General features: G+C 38.6%; 1 protein-coding gene across 2 annotated transcripts in view; it reads left to right on the top strand.

Annotated features, from left to right (window-relative positions):
• The first annotated feature begins 773 nt into the window (after window positions 1–773).
• The window catches only part of zc3h3 (zinc finger CCCH-type containing 3), a 67,320-nt gene continuing 43,312 nt past the window's right edge, over window positions 774–24,781 (top strand). For both annotated transcript variants that reach the window (XM_008406744.1, XM_017304565.1), the window contains exons 1-3: window positions 774–881; window positions 2,759–4,118; window positions 4,920–5,092. In XM_008406744.1, coding sequence (XP_008404966.1) covers window positions 836–881; window positions 2,759–4,118; window positions 4,920–5,092 — 1,579 coding nt within the window. In that variant the 5' untranslated portion in view covers window positions 774–835. The remainder of the gene's footprint in view (window positions 882–2,758; window positions 4,119–4,919; window positions 5,093–24,781) is intronic.

Genomic DNA, 24,781 nt, shown 5'->3' with positions numbered 1-24,781 from the left:
GAGAACAACCATGTTATTGACTTGTTCTTTTTCTACTTTCAGGAGTTTTGTTATCCTTTCCACTGCTTCTCTTAACTACTTTTGTTTAGGCCTGACCAGTTGTTGGCAAATTAGCCACTTATTAGTTTGCAATACAAACTAATAATTGGCTAATAAATAGTGTGCCTGCATCTGTTTTTAAGATACAAATTGGTCACTGTTTGATAAAAAAAGAATACGAGCTATAATTTAAAATCTCATTTAAAGGATTAAATTATTTTACAAAGTTCAAAATATCTCATTCACTGAAAATATTATGATAAATCTCTGATTATTTAATTTTGTAATTAAAAAAAACAAGCCTTTGAATGATCATCCTTAAAAACTAACTTTCTTATTTTCTGAAGGTGATTGAACTTAAAGTGTTTGGCATAAATCTGTTTGATAATTATGTTGCTGCAAGTAAAGCAGTCTTACTAGTATACAATTGCAAAGCAACTTCTTTATTTAGCACAAGTTTGTTGCTCTTCATACAATTGAAAGTCATATATAATTTCTTTTTAATAATTTAAATGTTCGCACATTTATTATTTTGACATATGTTTGGAACTGTAGAGAGAAAAAATAAGTGTGAAAACAAGAACAAGCATTTTTTTTCAAAAGTACCTACTTCATGGAAATTACCTAGGTTTTTTAAAAATAACATTTCTGCGTCAGCCTCTTTTCCCCAAAACGACATTGACGCCTGCAAGTCAAAAATGAGAGCAAAAGAGCTCAGTAGACTTTGGACTCTGATTGGCCAGGACAATGTACGTCATCAGTAAGGATCTGACGTTGAGGTGCATCGGACGTAAACATGGAGGAAAGAGAAGCGCTGAAGAGGCAGATTGAACTTCTACAAGGTGTTTCTCTGTTTTTATCAATGTCAACTATTCTGTGCTACACCAGCGAGGGAGAAAACCTTTTTGCTCTTCTGCATTTTCCTTAACCAGCCGTATGTAGGGTTGAAAACCTTTTTTTTCGGATAATTTAGAGGCAAACGTTAACCGTTAGCTTTATGTTTGTGTTAAGCTTTAGAACTTTAATGTCAATGAAATCAAGTGCAGGAAAAAAAWATATATATATTCAATTAACGTAAATTGTTAAGGTAAACGTCTTTTTAAATACTTCTAAGTTGATTTGATGTGTTCATGAAACAACCAAGGCATTTTCTTCAGGAGAATGATGACATTTTAAGCAGACGTTACACCAAAACATTAAAACCAACTGGTAGAAATTACATTTTCTTTCAGTATTACGGTTTGACATCAGGACATAATAAAAAAAAAATGGCGCCTTCGAAGGTTTTAACATTGTTTAAATCAAAGCAGGTTCCTCTATTATTTTTTTACAACAAAAAACAAAAATAAAAGCCAAATTAATACTTCCTGCTCAGAGGTAATTAAAAGTCAAATGTACTGGAATAATCATAATCAATGTGATCACCTGTGTACGAGCAGGGGTTTTGATTGCTTATTGCTTTGCAGCTGAGCGGTATATATTACCACGATAAAAAGGAGAAAATTCATCATTATTGACGCAAGATAAGATTGTACCTGTGTGACAAGCTTGGATCTGCTTTTTAAAAAGCCACATCATCTGGGCAAAGCATAGAGCACTGCTAGGATCCTGGGATCAGGGACATGGATGGCTGCCTCTATAATTACTTTGATTACTTAGATTAGAATTTACAAACAACCTGTGACCAGGTGGTCAGCAGCATAGGGGCACATCAGGGGACTGTACTTGTATGGTTTCTTTTCATTCTTTACACCTCAGACTTTCAGTACATGTAACAGTCCTGTTATCTGCAAAAGTACTGAAATGACTGCAGTTTTCAGGTATGTCAGGAAGTTGAATCAGATGGAACATTTAGTGGCATGGTGGACTGGGATGTCCCAGCCAACTCCCTGAGAGTCAATTGGTCTTAGTAAGTTAAATGTTAAACGTCATAAGACTATAAAAAAACAGAGTAAAACTTGTTTAGAAGGGATGAAGAAGAAAGCTCTTTCTTTCATTAAAGAAGATAACATAATGACTTGGGTTTACAACGTTTCTTCTGAATACACAAAATAGTTCTTGAGCAATTTCATTTTGATGGGAGAGACCACCATGTTCATCTTCACCTTGATTTAAACTGTCAAATTTGTTAGTGTGATGACCTGGGCTTGTTTTGCTGTCAAGTAATCTAGAATCAAATATGAGGCCAACTGTCTGAGAGCTCAGGCTCAAACAGCACTGACTCATCAAGAGGACAAAAATAACAAATCCAACATTACTAAATTTTATATATTTCATGTTAGATTAAAAATATCTAACTTGATAAAGACCAGATCACTTCTATGATGCCGATATGGTAAACTGTGGAATAGAAAGAAGGTGTGCTTTGTTTTTACAATGACTGTATGTTGGCAAAATAATGACTCCTTCACAAATGTTCTTGTCGCCAAACACATTTGCACTCCAGTTCTATCATTCATGGATGGCTCCATTAACTGTTTCCAAACCCATATTGAAATTTGGAGAACTTTACATTTCAGACCAAATATACAGATTTTTGAAGTAGGAGGACCTGTTTCTGTATCTTGTTTGTTACTTTACCATTCAAGATTTTAGCTTTGTCTTCAAAAAGGCTGTTTGTGTCAGTTATTTTCCTCTGTTATTGTGTTTTTATTTTATTTTATTTTAAGCATCTAATGAGTTTTATAACTAAATCAGAACAATTTTTTAAAATCCTCAGATCTTATCAATAAGCATAAGAGCGTCCATGGAGATGCACCTGTTGCTGCAGCAGAGCGGAGGCAGCCTGAGGTTTCTGCAACAGCCAGAGGTTTCAGCACGTCTGCTGTCCATCCTCACATCTCCAGAGGGAGGCCGTACACTCCTCAGAGCCGTGGAAGTTGGAGGAAGACATACTCTCTGAGGAACAACTGCCCCCAGTCGACAATACCAGTACCCTCAGCCGTTCCCTCCACTTCCCTTCATCCAGTTACCTCCCAGTATGGAACTAGCAGCATCTCTGCAACAATCAGCAGCACAGGGCGTGAATCTAACTCCAAAGCTGCTACTTCTTTGTCAGGGAATCTTACGCAGAAGAAAGCGGGAATGACAGTCAGGAAAACTGGAGTGAGTGGAGCAGCAGCAGAACGATTGAACACACTTTCTGAATGGCACGGTTCAAGTTCAGGTAGCACCAATATCCAGCCAGATGCACAAAAGGCTGAAAACAGGCTCGTCATTCTGCCAGCACAGAAAACTGAAGCTTCATTCAAGGCTCCCGCTTCTGTTAATGCCAACAAGTTAACAAGTTCTCAGAGCAAGATTCAAATACAGAACAAACTTTCCCTGAACAAGAAAACCGGCCCAGAAACTTGCAAGACTACTAATTCTCCAACCTTACCTTCTCTTTCCAAAGAATCAAAACATTCACCACAGACCCTCCATGGCCAGGTTAATGCACCATTTCTAAAAAAATCCAAGTTCACCTGGGTGAAGAGTCAGAGTGTGAGCTTGGAGCCCAAAGCAGCCGGCTCTGTTTCCGTACCGATGAGCAGAGTCACAGCTTCTCAGACGTCTGTCCTCAAAGCTGCAGCAACTGCTGGGAGTCCGTTATCAGGTGGATCAAGTAAGAAAACGCCTCCCAGGAAGTTTCCTCGAAAGCTCAGTCCTGTCAYCGTCGCCCCCAAGACTTCAAAGTACAGATGGGTTTCTTCCTCAGGAGTCCAAACTAAGAACCAGCGCAAGCCTTTGTCTCCCAAAGCCCTGATTAATCCTCAGAGAGATGTTGCCAAGAAACTCAAACCAGCCTCCACGCCCTCTGGAAAGCCGAAGAGGGGAATCACAGCTTCTTCTGCCAGCTCAACACACATGAGCCGTTACCGTTGGAAGGCCGGAAGTCAGACTGCAGCCGGGTCGGTGACAGGAACTACACCGGTGGCTCGTCGTAGGTCCGCCTTCCACTGGACAGCGGAGAAAAGCAGCAAAGGGCTGAAAACGGGACATTCTTCTCCAACTGTCCCTCAGAGGGCGTACCTTCGCTCTTCCTCCCCTGCTGGGTTTAAGCTCCGCAGCAGAATGAAAATTATCAGGAAGTCCAGCAGGTACATTTACACACATTGATTCACCCAGTTATTACTGATCAGATTTTTACCAGTTAAGCTTTCTGCATTTTTTTTTACCAGAAGGTGGCAGCAAAGAGTTTTAAAGATGCATCTCAATTAAGTAGAAAATAAATGCATATCAGTATTACAATTTAAATAGCTAATATATTTAATAGATGGTGGCGTAAGAATTTATTTGTAATCATTTAGATGGCGTGGCTTTGAGCTGCTGAAATATTCAGTTTTCAGAAATATAATCTCATATAACACCATTAAAAGCGAAAACATGCTGACAAGCTTTATGTAGATGCAGATTTCCTTTCCAATAAGGCTTGGCACCTGCACACACTGACAAAAGTATCCGTACCTGATGGTGTCCATTTTATCACCGCGCCTGATTGGACAGCAAGCACTTCTGACCTAAACCTCACAGAGAATCCAGAGTATTAAAAAGAGGAAGATGAGAGACACCAGAGCCAACTATGCAGATGAGCTGAAGGCTGCCATCAGTCTTCCTGAAAACCTCAGCAGAAGACATTTCTGTACAAAATGTCATGTAATTGGTTTTATATAATGTTCAAATTTTCCATGAAGCTGGATTTTGATTTTTTTTTCAATTATTTGAAAACATAATTTTACAAATGTACAGAAATAAACGAATTAAATATGTCTATCATTCTGTATTACTAAGGCATACTTGTATTATTTTGCTGCTCTTTATGTTCACCAGTTCTGTTTTTTCTTTGTTCTCTTCTTCACCTTAAAGCTTTGTTCTCTAATGCTTTCTTACTCTGTCCTCAGTGTCGCTGTGTCAGAGAAGGCGAGCAGTCCAGCTACAGGAAAGTTTCCCCTGCGTAGTCGAATGTACTCCTTCACCAGGAGTCCTGCTGGAGTTCGGAGGACGCCTTCCAGGGAACTGGTCTGCTTTGGCAGACACAAGTTGAGGCGTCTCTCCCCGACCTCGTCAAAAACAAGTAAGAAACCCACATCAGCTTAAAGGATGAATTGAGTTGTAGTTATTGATCAGTTATCTGCAAAATAATTAATGGACATTGATAAGAGTGTGTTGGGTTTTCATAGTTTGGTTGTTGTCCTTTGCTGCTGGCTAAAGTAGCTTCAGAACTGCTAATTAATGTCTAGCAATTATTTTACATTTTTAAATCTGCATTTTTTTTTCTTCCACTTGTTGTTTCCCAAATGTTTTAAAATGTGGTCTGTTGTAACAGATTATCAGGGCCAATGCAGATTAAAGAAAAATCTGCATATATCTCACCGACACCATGGCCGTCGGTGAGATATATTTCTGCCAAAAAAATTTGTAAATTATCAAGAAAAAGTAATAAATTTACATAAATTTGTGATGATTAATGCTTTATATTTCTGATAGTAAAACTAGGATTTTTTTCTGATATGATAAAATTAGAAATTTGTAAGAGGAAAAACTGAAGTTTTCTGAAATTATGAACTCAGACATCTGTGACAAAAAGTGACAGAAGTCCTCTGGTAAATTTAGGAGATGCACATCTGAATGTTTTCCAAAGTGTAAGTGCTACATCCTGGCTCTTTTCCTGTATCAGAACTATATGTCAAAACTAATTCCTGACTTTGCAATGTCGGAGAATTCCCTAAATTTAATATCATAAATGTACGCCTTTAATTATGTAGAATTTTATATTCTTTCTCACAAGTTGATGACTTTCTGACATGAGAGAAAATCTAAAAAAAAACATTTTCTTGAAAATACATGAAATTATTTAAATGTTTGTAAGTTTTTGACAATTATTTATTCCTCCTATGTCTATTGTTTTTTTATTTTTTTATTTAAAATGGTCCTAATTTTCTGTCATAAAAATAAGAAGAGACTTTTACTTGCTTCTGTGTCCTGCATACAATTGGTGACAATTAGTATAAGATGGTGTTTAAGTTTATTTGTTGAACCACTTCTGACAGCACCGGGTCTGCTCAGGATAGAGCTGCGAAAAATTTAAGAAATTGTTTGAATCAATCAATAATTCTCACAGACTCTCTGCTTTTACTGGTGGTTCAGTCCTGCCAACTAGGATTTTGTGGCTCATTTGTCTTCATCCAGCTGACACAGTTATGCACAGTGTATTGTAAAAGTCTTATTAATTTTTCAGTCAAACACAACTGTCATTTGACTGATTTCTGTTTTAATTTTAGTGTTGTGTACATGCTGAGAGGTGCACCATTAATTTCCTTCCAAATGTTTTGGTTAGGGACTGTGGCTGATGTTTTCTAGCACAACAGTTTGTCACGTCTGTGTTTCTCATACTTGCTCCATGCTTGGTTCCACATAATGGTTTTGTTCAGTGTTAAACACTTTCTCCTGTAGTTCAAGTTAGTTATCCAAGTGTCGATTAGAACATTATGCCATTTTCTGCCTTCCTAGTGCAGATAATTGTGATGAAAATGGGACAAACTATTTGGAAGCACAATTAAAGCCCATACATGGCAACAATTTAATGGTGATAGATTTATATTTCACTTGCAATTTCCAAGGTAGAGCTAAGGTAAAGGGTAAAGGGCTATCCCATTTGGAGTGCTTTGCGATCTCAGTATCTGTGCATATTGCAATTACAATAGAGATTCAATAAATTTTGAAATGCCACCATTTATACATAAACCAAATAAAAAGAAAYGTACACATTTTGTTTTTTTGTTTCTCGCTGACAGAAGTTAATTCAGACCAAACTTATTTTTTTTATTCCCTTTAGAATGACCAGAATTATTTATTTTTGTTAAATTCTACAAAAAATGACAGAAGTAATATGTAAAAGGTTTATTTATTTTGTCTTGAAAATCAGAGGTCTACATACACAGTGATTACTGTCTTTTTAAACGACCAGGGGAAGCCCAGATGATGATTTCATGGATTTAGAAACCTCTGATAGGTTAACTGACTTATTTTAGTTAAATGGAGACATTTGGATGCTGGCTAAAGCTGGTAAGACAGTGTCCTTATCCACAGTGAAATGTGTCTTGTACCAACATGAACTGAAAGGCCACTTAGGATGGAGGAAGTCACTATTCCAAAAAATAAAAACATGAAAAAGCCAGATTTCAGGTTGCACATGCACACAGAGACAAAAACCTTCATTTTGGACTCATGTCCTGTCTTCTGATTAAACTAAAGTGGAACTGTTTGGTCATAATGACATTTGGAGGAAAAACAGGGACATATATGACCCTGAGGACACCAGGCTAACAAACTGTGACATATGGGGATGGCAGCATCATGTTTTAGGGCTGATTTGGTGCAGAAAGGATTGACTCCTTGGTGTGTTGGTGTCCTCTGACTGGAGTAACTAAGATGACCATTGAATATGACCAATCATTCCTGTTTTATTTTGTTCTAACCGACTGGCTTTTTATCTAGTAAATGAGCTGTATGTGTGTTTTAAATGTTTTTTTATTTACTTTTAGTGCAGTTCACCTTGTGATTCAGCGATCAAAGAAGAAAACACTTTAGTGTCGTTAGTATGAAGTCTTTCAACAACTGTATTCTCGGTAGATTTTAGGAATTGTGTAATCCTTATTTTACAAAGATAAAGCAGAACATGGAAAACGGGTTGAACCTGTAGTGTTGTGATCAGTGAGAAGAGATGGCTGAAGCGAAAGGGTTATGTTGCCATTATTTCTGGAATTCAAATATTTTCTAAAGATTAATATGTGTTACAGATATTGATATCCATCATCCCCTCTCCTTTTTTTGTTTGTTTCCCTACATGCCAGTTTCTTTCGTTCTTCTTTTTTTTTTTTTTTTTTGTATTTTTTGCTTTTTGTTTTTTAGTGTATTCTTATTTTAGGATAAATACGCTATGTTTTGAGAACCATATTTTGAGCCTACTCCAGTAGAGGGCAGCAAACCGCATCCACATGCTGTTTGTGAAGGCTTTGCAGGGCCTGCTGTCACAGAAGAGGCTTACAGACAGCGTGTAAGAGGAGCAGGGGGTGGAGTGTGAGGGGGGGAGAAGGGGGGGTGTTAATTGATTGCCCAATTCAGCCGTGATGGCGAACAAGTGCCGATAGCGGGTAATTTGCAGAGGTGGAGGCGAGCGGCGCCGCTGCTATCAAGCCCTGGCACCACTCTCCCTTCAGCAGATAAAAAGGAGCTAATGCATAATTATCCTTTTGCAAATTGGATTGTTTTAACGAACTGTAGAATATAGGCCTAACCTGATGGAAAGCAATCATTGTTTTTACAGCCCCCCCCTCCTCCCTCGGTCTCTCCCTCCGCTGGCCCCTCCAACCCTCTGGTCGTTCTGTGCGCACCCTGCACGCCTCATGCCCATCTTGGTGTAATCTCCAATTCTCAGTGAAGTCAAAAGACATTAGAAAAGCCATCACTATTAACATTAGGCTTTATTCCTCCTCACGGCTCTTTGTCGATCAGCCTGACTCTCTTAACGCTGCCTGCATTCTTTCAGACTCCTCCTGTTTTCCTTCTCTCACCCTTCATTTTTTCTGCCTGATTTTTTTTATGCCTTACAAACAACCTAAATGGCATGCAGTTGGTACATGTGCATCTCTAATTAAAGATGGGTGTTAAGACTCGAAAGAAGGAAAGGTGGAGCAGGGGTGAGTGAAAAGGAAGATGGAGCGAGGGAAGCTGCGCGTAGCCGTCTGCACCTCTGATAAGAGCCGCTAATAAAGAGCAAATTGAATTACTAATGATGGGAAGCAGAGTCCCTATAGATGAGCCCGTTAAAAACAACCTTATGACCACTCACACATGCATGATAATACACTCACAAACAATGTTTCTTAATTTCCTCCTCAATTACTAGTTTGAGCCTTCTTGGCCACGTTAACGGGGGAGGTGGCGTTCTGAGGTGCTTGGTTATCTCTGGTTTAATTTAAAGAGGGCATAAACCCAAGAAAGCAGTTGGGACCGTAATGAATCGAGGTGTGTGTATGCGCGTGTGTGTCTGTGTTACCATGTACYCAGAGGCATCCATGGGGCCCAGATAATCAAATAAAGCAGATAAATGTCAGGAACGGACAGAAGTCAGTGAAGAAGAGTGCTGAGCCGTGCGGCTTCAGGCCCCATGTGACAGCTTTCTGTAGCGTTTTAGCTCTCTATCTGAACTCTTTCCGTCACACAGCACGTCTCTCTACTCACTGTTGCTGTCTTTGCTGTGCTGATAATAACCATTAAGCCTACTTCTGAATATCACTTTTCACATTGCCACCTTTTTTACGACATTAAAGCTAATCAGGCTTTCAGATTTATATTTCTGGACAGTTATTAGTTGTGCAACCCATAAAWCTGGTCTGAGTGGAAGAGTCGCAAGAAGAAATCCATTGTTGAAAGAACGTCAGAGGAAGTCTTCTTTGTAGTTTACCTCAAGCAAAACGGGACACAGCAAACATGTGGAAGAGGGTCCTCTGGTCAACTGAGGCCAACATTGAAGCCCATGCAGAAAACTAYGTGTGGACAACTTACACATTGATCACAYCATCTCCACCGTAAYACATGACAGTGGAGGCATCATGTCTTTGGAGTGCTTTTCTTCCGCAACAGCTAGTCAGAGTTTATAGGAGTATGTGCGGAGTATGTTGGGYTGAGCAAACATTTTAGACTCTCGATCTGTAAAGCAGGTRGAGAAAATTTGAAAAAATTCAAGGATGTGAATGCCTTTAAAAGATGCTGTGCCTGACTTTTACAGCCGGATGTTGTATTGTTGAAAGACGATCAGCTCATCAGCAGGATTAGTCTTCTTGGTGTGCAACTGGATGAGTGCTGACCAAAACAACCATGCACCTCCTTCAARCTGTCTCAGTACACTTCCAAATTAACTCCTTAACTATTTGTTTAGGGTGTGAATTATGATCCAACATTGATCTGATKCAGCGGCCACGTGCACGCTCCAGGTATGCGTTGCATTGTGGGAGCGATAGCTATGTTTCTTTTTTTAGCATTAATGCCCTTTGCAATTTTAAAGATATCTTTTCAAAATCATTTGCTAAACTTCTCAGATAATTTTTCTGCAAATAAGATACTTTTAATGTAATTCAAACCACAGTGAGCAAACTACAGGCGTGGAAGATACCCTCAGACATCTTTCACCAATAGCACTTTACAGGTCTTTTTTTTTTTTTTTTTTGGAAGTCTGGAAAACCTTCAAAGAGAGGCATCTAGAAGACATCCTTTTCAGATGTTTGACTGTGTTTGGCTGACTCTGTGACGCTTTCAGCTTTAGCTTATGAACACGCTGCCCGCTCCAACATGACACCATGGAGCCGATTACCACCACAAAAGAATCTTCGCTCCTCACCACCGCCTCTCTTTCCTTCACGGATCCTGTTGCCGTGCCTGCAGCGATCCCATTTATTTTTCTCATAAATCATGAGAGCTGCTTTGCAAGGAGGCCCATCTCTTTGACATTTTCCRCTCTCCTCTGTGATGTATCCATGCATTCTGCTGTATGTCAGATACATGCAGAYATGTTGGGGTGATGTCTGCGGCCACAGTGTGTTGTCTTGTTGTGCTTTAAAACTCCATGATGAACAAGTTTATCTCAAACTCAGCATGTGATCAAYCAGTAGATTTTTGTTAGTGTTGTTTTTTCTATCGTGAAGTGATATAATCAGGATGTCCCCGAGATGATGTGTCAGGATGTTTATAGCAGCTACTTCAAGGTTTCTTTTTTTTTTTTTATTGTGACATGAAGTTGAAGACTTAAAATTTTATTCCCATCAGTCTTGATAAAACTTGATTTGATGTTGAAGCTGTCTGAAAAATAGTTTATATGTGCATTGAAATTCAAAGGGGCAAAATCTTGATTTCCCCTGTTGCATGCATACTTTTATGCATAATAAGATCAATTTATGCTCTGATGCATAAATGGGAAGCATCTTGCAATTTCTTTCTTTTCTTTTMTAATCTTCTACATCTATACAAAAAATGTTCTCCTTTATGTCAAAGAATAATGTAACCTGGATTGGCCTCTAAAAACCTTATGATTGCACTTTTATTTTAAACATGATATGAACCTGTGAGTCTCCCACCTTCCCTGATGTCACTTCTGTTTTCTCATACCTGTTTCACAAACTTTATAAATACAGGAGTAGCTTAAACATGAAGGGATTAAAGGAGTTTGTACAGCAGCAGCTATTACATGTCCCTGCTGACTGATTATTTTAAAAAAAATCCTTGCAGCCAGTGTGTTCTAAGTCTGTGACTTGTGCATCTCCTCACTGTTTCCTTTTTTGACTTTGTCTTGGCTCAGCAGCCATTTGTTTATTTTTGCTTGTTTATTTGCATCACTCTCTGGTTCACACTTGATCCAGTTTCTCCCACTTTTCCTTCACACTGCGACCACTTGTCCCGTAGTCTGGTTTCACTGACTCACTGTCCCACATTTACACTCCCGTGCATGTCCGTGCACATTCCCACACACAGACTGAGCCAGTCTACAGAGGACTAATACAGCTCTGTTGAACCAGTTGCACACGACTCCAGTTGCTGTGTGCATGCTTAAAGCATCGCTGTATTGTATCAGACCTGCATAAGTCGTTTGATTTTGATCATTTGTGTGAATGATGGTTCCATCAGCTGTTTTTTGGCATGCGGTTCTCTAAATGCCATTCCTGGTCGTATTATCGGTTGGTCGAAAACACTCGCACACATTCTGCTCATTCCTGCTCACTTTCTCAGGCTCTCTGTGTCAAACAGGTGGAGGTCTGCCTTCTCTTTCTGGCCACGGCCGTCGCCCACTTCCTTTCTCTTTGTGTTTGTCACCATTTGTCTCTCTCGCACATGCTCCACATGACATGTGCGCCCCCACACACGCGACAAACCACATATTCAGTTTGGTAACATTGCCGTAATGATTTAAGGAGGAACAGCAGTTGTCTTTGCAGACAGAGGATGTGCAAACTTTTTTTTTTTGGTCTCTTTACATATTGAACTTTCACACATTACTGTGGATGCGTAACGGAGCACGAACTTCTGCATGCATTAATCCTGGAGGCTCTTATGTTGCATGAATGATTCTGCTTCTCATGTAAGATGATGTGTTGTGCTGGATGGGCTTAGTATAGCTCTCTGCGCTGGTGCACTGTAACATTTGGCATTTTGATTAACCTCTCAAGACTCAAGGGGCCATGCATGCCAGTGATCCGAACACTGCACCTTCTCAACTGTGTCTGAGGTCTCTCTGCCTCCTCTGAGCGGCTATCAAACTGTCAGCTGGCCATAATTAAAATTTGACTCATTTGAGCTCAACACGCTGTTCTTCCACTGTGCACCAACTCTGTTGCACTGGGGTGAAGTTCTTAACTTGAATAATTTTCTCAAAAAATATCTGTTGTTTGGCATCCATAGTTTTTATTTCACCACTTAATCCGTGTTTTTTTGACTGAACTCCCCGATCATCTCATGTGTCTTCAAGAGGGGAAAGATCATGCCTGTTGAGGGGGGTGGCCAGCATGTGTTGAAATGTGTAATCAATACTATTGAGTACAGAAACTTGACCCTGAGATGATAGTGACTCGTTCCCACTTAAGGAGGTAAATGTTTTCTTGGTATCCAGAGGAGTGGCCCACGAGTCAAGCTGTCCGAATAAATCAGAAACCTAACAGGGCACAGGCAGAGGCCTCTAATTATTTGAGAACACATGGTAGGCAACATGTGTCGCTTATTGGTAAATGGCTCAGCTGCCAAGAACTTCCCATAACTGGACTGGTGGATCTACAATTCCTCAAAATTGTCATCACTGAACATCTTCTGTCTGCATCCTGCGATTAATTAATTAAGTGCTTAATTTAGTAAACTAAAGCATTCAATTAAGAACTTGATCCACTTTGCTGTTGTATTTTACCTCTGAGCTTTCTTCCCCTTGTGATGTGACCCATTACTGCAATTTCTGTGTCATATTTTTGTTTATTTTTGCTAATCTAGTGGTCAAATCTTATTCTATATACATTATATAGAATAATACCTCAAGATCGTTTGTACACTTTGTTCATTTTACAATTTTAATGTTAATAGTAAATGCAGACATGCGCAGACACTAAGAGATTGGTAAAGTCACCCATCCCCAGTTGTTGCAAACAAAAACAGACTGATTAGACACAAAATATGAAACTAGTTAATAGTTTTATAAATTCAAAAAATAAATGGTGGATTATGAAATCATTTACTATTCAGAACTTCTGTGTAGGTGGTACTTATTACATGAAGGTGCGTGTGTTTGTTCTGGTAATGGGGAGGGGAAAGTCAGAGGCCATTAGTTGCTGCTTCATAAATCTCTACCTTTTGTCAGCTGGAGGGCCTGCTGGTATCAGTGCCCGGGCCCTATCCCTGCGACCCTGTAACAGTAACCCAATCTGAGCAAGCCCTCCTCCATATGTCTTCACACACTGACGTGTTTCCATAATAATCATCTGGAAGGGGGGGTGGACGTTTACGTGGGAAGACAGTCTAAAGAGCTCCTGGCATTTTATTCTTGTTCCACACATCAAGTGCTTATAAGCACTCACAACGTGATTCAAGATCAGTAAGTTCATATACTTTTGAGGAAACCCACTAGAAAAAAGCTGCTCAATTAATCTTTACAATTGAGAGTAAAGTGCTTAAGAAATTGAAAAAACAAACTAAAACTTGCCTCTGGGTTAAAGTTATTTGCACATTATAATAAAACGGGGGTGTTTTTATAATATTCAAGTTGCAGCTGATCTGCCTGCAATAACAAGTAAAGCTAAATGGAATTAAAATTGTAACAAATTCTAATAAAACTAAAAACAAAAAACTGCAATGCAGCCGTACTGTAATGCACTGAACTGTAAAGTTTTATACATCTAATTCAGTCTCACTTATTATAATAGTCTCTCTAACTGGATCATCGCAGCTATCTTGAGCTGTGTGACCAAGGTTACTGTTTGTTCACAATACAATTCAGGCATAAAAATTGCTCTTTAAACTAATGAGTGAAGTTTTTAACAGGATACACAAACTGTATAAAATTTCAAAACTAATGCCAACAATACGTACGCTGCATGCGTTGGAGCCAACTCCTGTGTAGGTACTGTAGAACCAAACTATGATCAGAACTGCCTGGTTATAAACAACAACGCGTCAACCTCCAGGCAAATTAACAGGAGTCTTCTAGTTACCTGATCATGTTATGTATTGAAATTATTCCAGAAACTGCGCCTTGAAATTGTAGCAGGTCTTAACTGTAGCTTGCAGCTGATGACTTGTTAACAACTTTACAGGAACAAAAAGGGCAAGGAGTGTGTGTAATGTTGCATAACTGGGTTTCATTTCACTTCAGTGGCCCTAAATACAACAGAATTTAAACAGCTTCAAGTTTTATTCAGATACGATTCTTGTTTGACAGCAGAATACATCAGTGGAGCATCTTTGGCTATTCTACCGCTCAGTATGTTAAAAAGGTTGTAATTATTAGTAACATATTAGTAACATGTTGAATTATGCAGATCTTTTCATCACATATTCTCTGATAAGATGATGTGGTCACAATACAGCCACTCTACAACAATATGTGTTATTTTAGCTGATTGTCCAGACTCTCAGCTAATGAAGTATAGATGAGGTACAGACCCACCTTAGCCTTACTATTTCATAACTTCTTTTGTGACCCTGATTTAGTTGCATGTCCTCTAATAACTCTCCGTCTCCGCCTGGCTCTCCACTCAAGCCACAGAGCCAGGGTGTGGGTCATGCCCCCAGCCTGCAAAGAAACCTGATGCTTCATCATCTTGAGCTTTTTTTTCCCCAGCCTTTCCAACTTTCCATTTCTGTCATGCTGGCCTGGACATCTGAACCCCCTTTGCTCCCCTACCACTGCTATTCCGGTCGTGGTCAGTTATTCCCTGAACCCCACTGACTGCTTTCCTATTAGTGCTCTGGTCCCATCCTTCCAAGTATCTAAGTAACACTGGTTACCGCTTGTTATGTTTTTGTTTTTTTTTTTCAGTTTATGTAGTTTTCCTTCTCTTGAGGAAAGTTGGGTGTTTGTGTCTTTGGAAGCCACTTCTGTATTTGAGTAGTCCCTCCAACCTTTATTGGCATTTGAACCTCCTAAATTTGATTCTCCAGCTCGCCTCTACATGTATGACCTTTTTGTTTACAAGCAGACTGATTGCCTTCCAAAGCCAACCATAACCTTCCTTCAGAAGCCCTCCAGCTGGAACCATTAGAGACAGTAATATTAGACCTAAGCAACAGGTAATTAAGCCAGACAAAACTGAACAGTCAATGTCTTCCCAAACTCTCTTGATTTGCTTTTCCATGACCTGGATTTACATGCCAAAAACAAATTATGTTATATTCAGTAATATTACAGATAATAATAAATAAGTAGATTCTACTACATTTTAATTTGAGCCAGGTAAGTTTGGACACTTTATTAAATCAAACACAAAAACACTTTGGAGCATGATGTGGGGAACAAATATGTAAAAAACAAAAAAAAAAACATTTTTTATAAAAGTTACATGCTGCAGCTTTAAGAGCATATCATTTATGTACATATTGCTGACAACTTCGATTTTACCATTGACATGTGTATCCACCTAAACTAAAAGCCTGGGCAAAACGAACATTAAACATCAATCCATATTTTCAGTCTTTCAGTTAATGGGGGTCTTCAGTTAGAATTAGTCACAATAAATCATAACTCATCATATAATCTCTTAAAACGACAAGCGTTAATATAATTACCCATTCCCACCACCTGTTGGTCTGTCACATGAAATTCGAACAAAACCCACAGGTTTCTTATTGCAAGTGTGAAAAAACAGGTAACTATCAAGGGGTGTGAATATTTGCAATGCACCAGAAAWTAATTATGTTCTTGTTCTTCCTTTGGTTCCTGTAGTATTTTTTTAAAAGGATATCTGACATAAGTCACTTTAAATTCCAGTGCAGTAACATTGAAGTGATTGAGTTTTAGATGTGATTGCCCTTGCCTTTAATCATTGGGTAATGGAGAAATGTAAATCTGGTTTACTCTTCTCTATTCCATCAGCACAGTTAAGTTTTTTTTTTGTTTGTCTCTCCATTTAACCTGTAGTAGTCTGCTCCTCCCTTCAGGGCCCATGTTAGATTTGTTTGTGGTACTTATTTAATAATGGATGATTGTTTGTGTTTGTCAGTCAAAACACTTTAAGGCAGCTGCTAATTCCTGCGAGGCTTTATTGATTAACCATGCTGGGTGCAGATTGTTTTATAGCCAGATAGGAGCAGAGGATCATTCCAATCATTCCGCTTCCAAGCACCTTCAGTGCCTGCTCCTGTTGTCGGAAGTTCTTCCCTTTCTCTGGTTGAATAATTAATGTTCCGCCTATTTAATTAGTTAGATTTGCTCTAAACAGAAGCAGAGTAATTGAGTCTACTGCTCTTTTTTTGTGACTGTTGAATGCACAGAGAAGTAGCTCACTCCCCTGCTGAATGCTGCTCCTAAGATTTACTCCTACTCTCTGACATGGCTGTCAGTGAGTTGGCATTAGCACTGGTGGCATTTGTGGTAGTAGAATAACCACTCTACTACCACTTGCAGCGCTGGATGCTGAAGTTTCCCGCCAGCAGGGTTGGCATGGAGAGCCGAGCTGAGAGCTGCAGATGTCATATTAACAGCTACCACAGGCCAGAACAATAAAAAATTTGTGATCTGCTTAAACAGCTAAACACAACACTGTTGCATTTATGCCATTTAGATTGAACCTTTGCTACAGTGACTTCTTTTATCTTCTGATATGATGACCCTGCATTGCATTACACATCAACTTAGAACTGAAATATTACAACTAAAACAATCTTTTTTTCTTAATTATAATTTTAAACAATGCTTCTGTAAAAGTATGCGGAGTATATTCATCCTGTTTTGCGGTCTTCCCTCTTTAAATAATGATTTGATATGTTTATCTTGCTTAAATAGTTCTGGAACTTGAGATAAAAATAAATTTTTATTATGACTTAATAGGTCACTTAACTAACTGAACATCCTGTTCATCAGTTTTCAGCCAAGTGTAAAGTGACCAGGATGATGGTCTCAACATATGTTGTTCATTGCAACAGAGGAAAGCCTGTGCAAGACTCAGGGCTAACTGAAGTGAGTTAATGTTCCTTCTTACCAGGAACAACTTGGAAACCCAAGCAAAGAGCTAGAGAGTGTTTCTAGCTAGAGGTTGTCAAGGTTTTCCCCCTCCTTGGTCTGATCCTCTTTAACAATAGAGAGACGACCAGAATTCTGTAGCTAATCTCTGGTTTTGGTAAACCTGTTCAAGAAAATCTGACTCTTTCTGACACCCTGCCTTCAGCAGGTCATCACAATGCTCCTGCATTATCTTGTGTACAATCTTTCTTGGTTTTTGGACGGAAAAGTAGTTAGCTCATCTGACTCGCAGTTCCGCCAGGAGTTTGCTAATTGGTAATTGGGGGAGTTGCGAGGAAGTGTCGACGCCTGGGGCAGAATCTTGGTTGGGTAAATATGCGGCAAATTGCATAAGCAAATATGTAGCGACCCCTGAAATGGCCGCCACTGGAGATAAAAAAATTCCTAAAACAAGCATAAAAGAATCAAAGCAACACTCTAGATGTCTTTGATATAAATGATAAAAACTCAAAAAAGTTTATTTTGCATAATCTCCCTTACACCCCCTTCTTCCGTTAAGAGCTATAACAAGACATAACTAGATAAAATATCTTTGCTCGCCTTTCTGATATTTGATATCAACAGTTGTCTTTATTAGGAACAGTTTGGCAACATATCAGTCAGTTCTGTTTAAAGCCATCGTGTATATTTATCAATCTCAATGTATGCTTATAAAATCTCTCTAAACACCATAGGTACTTGCATGTAGCTAAAAAACTAAATCTGTAACTGAAGTTTGTGCATTCAAGAGCCACAGAGACACAACTGTGTCTCGTTTTATGTTATTCCACATGACATAAGTGGAGTAAATTTAAACAGATTTTACAGTTACAGATAGGAGAACAAAGGCCGACAGGTTTTACCTGAAAACCTGGCAGGTTGTTAACTCCAGTTTAGCTGTTAGCTGTTAATAAAAATTCAGCCGGAAGCACTTATCAGTTACAGAAGAGGAGCGCTGAGGATTCTGTTGCAGGAAAGTCAGGAGGTCTGGTCTATGCTGTTAGTTCTCACCTTTGAGTAGATCAGGAAATACAGCCAGGTCCAAGATTCATATACTCAGTGTACATATCCACATACACCAGCAGAAACTGCCTTTCGGATCTCTGCCAAAGAGGCGGCAGAGGGGTCTCTGAGCATTGTTTCTGCTGGATCAGCAACTTTATGGTGATGAACTTTTGTCTTTTGCTTCAAGTAGAACAATAGCTTGTCTTGTGAAATTAAAACTGATCTTAATTTAGCATGAGCTTTTTTTTTTTTTTATCCAATGTGGCAGCCTAATGTAATGAAGAAAACCAATGCCTAATTTGTTTTCTTTATTACTTTAAAAAAATAATTTGTCAACACATGAAATTGTGTGTAATAGTTGTAGTATGTCTTTGATGTCTCATTAAAAATTTAAAATGTGATTTCATGCTAATTCTATGAGACAATTTTTTTAATGTAAAACATAAAATTATGCTAATATAATTACTTTTCTTTGAGAAACACGCCACATGCTTAAACCAGGAGATGTCTGAGGCAATGATGTAGGTGTTCACTGTAGCTGTGGCCATCTCATCTTCATATTTTCATAAAAATATGAAACACATTAAATGTGCATTTCTGTGAGAAATACTTGTTCAGCTCACATAGGGAAATCAACATGAAGTGAAATCTAGTAACTTGCCACCATCAGCGTGTGAATGAACCCTTTGAGATTTCAATTGGAGACATACAGGGATTTATAAAGAAAATTTATTATTATTGTTATTAAAAAGAGCTTACAGACCTCTATTATCTGTTGCACTAAGCTGATCTACAGGAATCATTACACTAACAAAAAATCTGTCAGCTAAAATGATGGTAAGGATTGTGAAAGTTTTTCAGGAAGAAAATTGTGACTAAAGATCTTGATTGTTCCCAGTTTGAACAACCAAATTCCCATGCCAGAGACAGACCTCGATAGTTATTGTCCCAACTACCAAGGTCTGTTCCCTTGATAGTTGGAACAATAATAAGAGTAAGCCATATCTGTCCGCCCCTTTGCAGACTATGGTGTGGCCTGGTATTGTCCCAGACCACAACATCCCAACAATTTCCAGATCCATAACATGTCTCAATGGACTTTTCTCCATTTTTCTCTGCTGGAGATTTTTTTTTATCTATCTCAGCTACCTGAGGTACTGTGGTCCCAACCATCTGTTCTAATGAAACCTTCTAACTACGGTTGTTCTGTTTAACTTACCAATGAAAACAAAGTCTCTTGGAGGCTTGAGTTGGTTTGAAAATCTAAAATTAAAAATCTAAAATTAAGAACAATAGTAATGAGAATATTAAAAACTCCATATGTGATTGGTAATTTCTTTATTGCTTTGACAGGAGTCCTGTATTCAACACTTATATTGTTGGCTAAAGAAAGCAATATAGGTTTGCTTCTTAAGTAATCCTAACCATGTGATGTGATTGATAAACTTAATCAATCACATCACTCTATGGGTAAAAGTAAAAGTCGAGTTAGAGTTTTAAATGGTAGTTAAACCAAACAGATGCATCCTCATTTTATAACTGAGACAAAACCTGTTATATTTTTTGTAGTGGGCCTTGTTTAACTGTGCAGCCTTGGAGAAGACGGCAGCGACTCTATGAGAGAGTGCAGTATTGATCTGGGGTAGTTCATTTTCTGCTGTTGGTGGTGAGTTGCTCTGGGGGAAATGGCTACTTTGTCTCCTGTCATTGTAGCTTCAGTGTTAAAAAGGTGTTTAAAAACAGAAGAATTGGGAGGAGAATGTCACATATCTTTCAATGTTCAGCGTATCATCAGTAAATACCTACTCCATCACAAAAAAAACTCACACTTTATGTGGGATACACGTTTGTGTGTTTTCCCATGTACTTGTGTTAAATGTTGATATTGTGTGGGCTCTCTCCTGAAGCAGGCAGTATTGATCATTGACCATTTATTGTCCTTTGCTCCTTTGTGATTTGCTCTCTTGAAAGTGGTTAATTTGTCTCCTGTCCACAGTTCTCCTATGTCTGTGTGTGCATGGACCTGTGATGTGTGTGTGGGTAGTTTGTGTCGTGTCATTGGGGGGGGCCTTAGTTGTTAAATACTTCACTCTGTCTCTGCAGAGACACAAGCAGATATTATTGATCATCTTGTTCGATGGCGGTAATGCTGGACTCATTATCCAAACGGCCGTCATTAATAATGTAAACTCCAATTTAGAGAAAGAAAATTAAACTTAGTGTTTAAACATGGGAATACAAGAAAATCAAATTGTTTGTTAAGCTGTGAGCCATTGGACAAAATATAGTGTAGACACATCAGGTGTTTCTGTTTGTTTCACCTTGTTAACAATCCTCCTCGGACATGTAACAACTGAAATAAAACACTGTCTAGAAACCAATGAAGAACAAATACACCAAGTTACTAGATGTAAATGCAGATACTCGTACCTGGCATGTATTAAAAGTCAATGAGCATCATGATTGATGAGCAAGATTCAATAAAATCTTGCTCAGATATTATGTGTCAACCACATAATATCTTGCATTTCTTATATTGTTTCTTTGAAAAGTGGACATTTATGGAATGCGACCCTCCTTAGCAGTGTTCAGTGTTTTTCAGACAAACTGAGTTAATAGATTACTGTTTAAACATGAGGAAGAACAGTCATCAATTGGAGGATAGTAAAGATAAAAATGGATTATATAGATGATGGAAAACTGTTTGTTGGATCTTATCTGTTTCAAAAGTTTTTAGTCATTTTTAAGAAAGTGACCTTGCTAATCCTGACCAGAAAAATAAAACAGAGAACATTCATTAGATATTGTGACAGTTGTAGTAGATTCTTCTAAGGTCATCCTTTTTATGACCTTATGTGGTGATTCATGTAGCTTTAAAATATCATGAGAAGAAAAACATCTGTGAATCTCGCTGTAATTTTCTGCTAGGCATCATAAGATTTTTTAATTTTTTTTTATTTTAACATATCTGTGCTACATCCAGTCGTGCTATACTGTAGCCTGCTGTGACTTTGAAAGACCTTTCTCTATGTATAGGGCTATGTACATGTGTATATAAATGTGTGCACGCGTTCGGTAGTCATGCCAGCGGTTCAGCAGTAGTGTTTCTTCCTAGCAGATGCCCACTCCTCTTGGTTGTGATCAGCACTTTAGCAGACCGCTGCCAGCTCCCTCTGGGCCCAAAGGGACCAATTAGGCCCTGGCAGCTGCACCCAGAGTGCCACTGTGAAAAGAGGGGGCCATGAATGGGTGAGGATGCTACACAAGAGAAGGGCAAAAAGTGCTAAGGACACATATGTAGACATACAAGGTAACGACCTAGAGTTAATGCCATAAAGGCTTACTATTACAGCTAAAGTTGGTGAAGAGAAACAAGTAAATTCCTGGAGAGAAAATTAGTTGGTAAGAAAAAGTCTAAAAGTAGCCTGTTTATTATTGGGCCGTCCTGCTTACTGCTCTTCCACAGAATCAGAGGGGTGGGGGGAGTGAAAGCGCTTTGACCTTAACACCCTTACCAAATTAGCACCCTGACTGACCAGAGTCTTCCCCACCTTTCTTCCCTATTGATCTTTAACCTGTGAACCCTCACTTTTCACCTCTGTAATGTCAGGAGCCTGACCTCCTCTCATAGATCTGATCAAGGCTAAGGGCCAAAGTGAACCATCAGTTCTTTAGTTATTCAAGCTAGTTCTTTTCATTACACAGAGACTCCGAGGTCGAATATCAGTCTCATTGACCTTGATCATCTGGAAATCTACACTCTTTGAACTATTTGACATGCAAACCTTTACATTAACACATGGCGGCCACATAGTCTTAGTTCACACATGGTTAGAACTAGAGGTAGAACCCCCCTAATGGTCCCTCAACATTGAAGGTGTGACTGCATCTCATTTTCAGCGATGCTCATGCTACTGCTTGCTGCTGGTCAGCTGGCCAAAAAGCCCCCTACAACTTTCACTTGGTTATTGGAAAGACAAATTTGACTATTTTGATATAGTCATGAAAAAATGTGAATACTTGTGGTACAGAAATGTTATTAGCATCACTTATAGCTCCAGTTAACTCAACACTGTCTTACAACGGTAGTAAAGTGCAGATTGCATGATTATCCTCTTATTACCTGAAATGTATTTAGCTTTCCAATGAGACAAATTAGGCATTAGACAGCATAAGAATCAACTCATGTTAATGCGGTAGACATATTGTTATGGCTGTATTGAATGAGACCAGGAGCAGATTGTGGTGAATTTGCAACAATCATCCAGATGGGGATAATAGCCGGCAGGCAGATGGTTCAGCTAAATAATAATTAATATGGTATTAATAGTGTAACTCCATGAAGAGCAGAACAGCTAGGAGACATTCAAAATGTGGAAGCTAGTAACGTAGTTACTATTAATTTTTGATTTTTGCTTAAGTCTGTCTTCAGAAAATAAATATAACTGTAGATAGGTACAGGTAATATTCAAAGTATAATAATAAAAATATGGACTTTTTTAGTGGCAGTAGAAATAATTGTTACTTTTTTTGCTTTTTGTTTGAAGTAAAATCTATTAGTTCAGATTATTTTGGGAGTTTTAATCTTCTTTCAGTTACAGTCCTGGAGGGAACACTCTGTAAATACTTTTAGCGCACTAGCATCCTCTGGTGTCTCCTTTCTCTCTTAACACTTTGACACATTCATGATGCCAGAGTGTCTCCCGTTGGCCTTGTACATCACGTCCTTGTCTCTCACTCTGTGGCTGAAACAGAAGTTGAGACTCGGTGTCCGACCGGCTGACTGGGGCTCATCACTCACTAACCCAAAAGAATCAGCAGCATGATGGATGTGCACCATTCTGGCGTCTGCTACCAGGAGCTCAGTTCTGCTTTAAATCTACACCGGCGATCCACCTCTGCTCTCTCTGTGTGTGTGGTGACTGACAAACTGCAGGATACAGCATGTGTCTTCAACCCATCACTCAGTATGATGGAGTCAAACCAACATCCTTTCTTTCTCAGTGTTGCTTCATTTCACTGCAACGGTCTCGTCAGCCAGCATGTCCAAGCAAAAGTCATTTTTTGTTTGTAGCAACAAAAATKTCAACAAAGAAATCACACAGTGTCTCTGGACAGCCAGGAGAGAACWTAATCCTGAGTGTTTTACCTGGAATCRTATTACTTTGTTGACCAGATAGCAACAATTTTGCAAGGGAGAAACTGACTGCATTTAGATGCATGTCTTTTTAATTTGATCCATGTGGTTGTAACTTTGCGCTGGAGAGAACGTAAATCATTTAAAAATGGAAAATCTATAGGCAATCAACTGCTCGGACTATTTCCAGATCCTTACTTGATTTACGTACCTAATTTTTACTTGCTTGTGAAGAATAGCTAATATTTTTTGACAAAAGGCTGTTGGCATCCATACCTTATGAAAAGTTCAGTCGCCAAAAAGTTTMTTTTTATATAGGATGCAAGAGCAATTTAACAAATAATAAAATAGAATTAATCAAKAATTCCCAAACTGTCTTSAAAAATCAGAAATTTGATTTTACTATTTTCCAAACCAATGTAAGAATTGAGTTAAAATGCTGAAATTTCTTYGTTCAAATAAAAATATTTACAATATTTTAASTTCTCTGAATCTCACGTTTTGAAACGTGAAAAAAGAAGATCAGTCCRTTTGGCTGTCTCTCTGTCAGTGGAGCATGTCGGTGGTCACTGCTGCCCCTGTCAGGGTTGTTTATTAGCTTAAAGGTCTTGCCATATTTCTCTCAGGGCAGAAGTTCACGTCCCTTGTGGAATATTGTCTTGTCCTTTAGAGATTCTCTCACTTAACCTCCAAGTGGCCCAACCTCTCAGACATAAACACTTTATAATCCACACTTATCCTTCCATTCACAAATACCTACATGCACACTCAGTGTGCTCACAAATAGATGCACTTGTAACTTATGTAATAATGATTGTGCCTAAGTGGACAAAGCATTGGGCTCTTCTTCCTGATRTGTGTAATGGGATCTGCTGATTGACAGCCAGCGTCATCTTTTTGAGCAGGCAAGACGTTTACATGTGCGACACAAACATCATGGGACACAACTGGATGTGCTCGACAGGATCATAAAGTGAGGGAATGTTGATCAAGGTTAAAGATCTTGGCAGCTCTCGGGATCAGGTCGAGGTCAAGGTTTAGTTCACAGGGAAAACATGTTTTCATCATGTCTTATTTACATTATTGATGTTCTTTATGGCTGCAGGAACATTCAATTGCTCTGGAAAAGCATATATAGAAGCTATTACTTAATTATTCATCAAGGATRTTGTCTCATCGCATATTCCTCAACATGAGGGAAAAAACACTTTGATTGTGTTTTTAATGTTTAGAGACATTGGTAGTAAAAGAGTTTACACTTTAATTCCAATTATAACTGATTGAACTTAAAATCAATTTATAATTTTTAAAGATTACATATTTACTACAATGAAGAAACTATAGACTCTTTTCTTCTAATCCCTCAAAAGCTTTTT

The sequence above is a fragment of the Poecilia reticulata genome, linkage group LG4 (genome assembly GCF_000633615.1).
Source record: "Poecilia reticulata strain Guanapo linkage group LG4, Guppy_female_1.0+MT, whole genome shotgun sequence".
Classification (NCBI taxonomy): Eukaryota; Metazoa; Chordata; class Actinopteri; order Cyprinodontiformes; family Poeciliidae; genus Poecilia; species Poecilia reticulata.
Note: the sequence above shows the minus strand (reverse complement) of the source record. Positions and strands in the feature narration are given on the sequence as shown.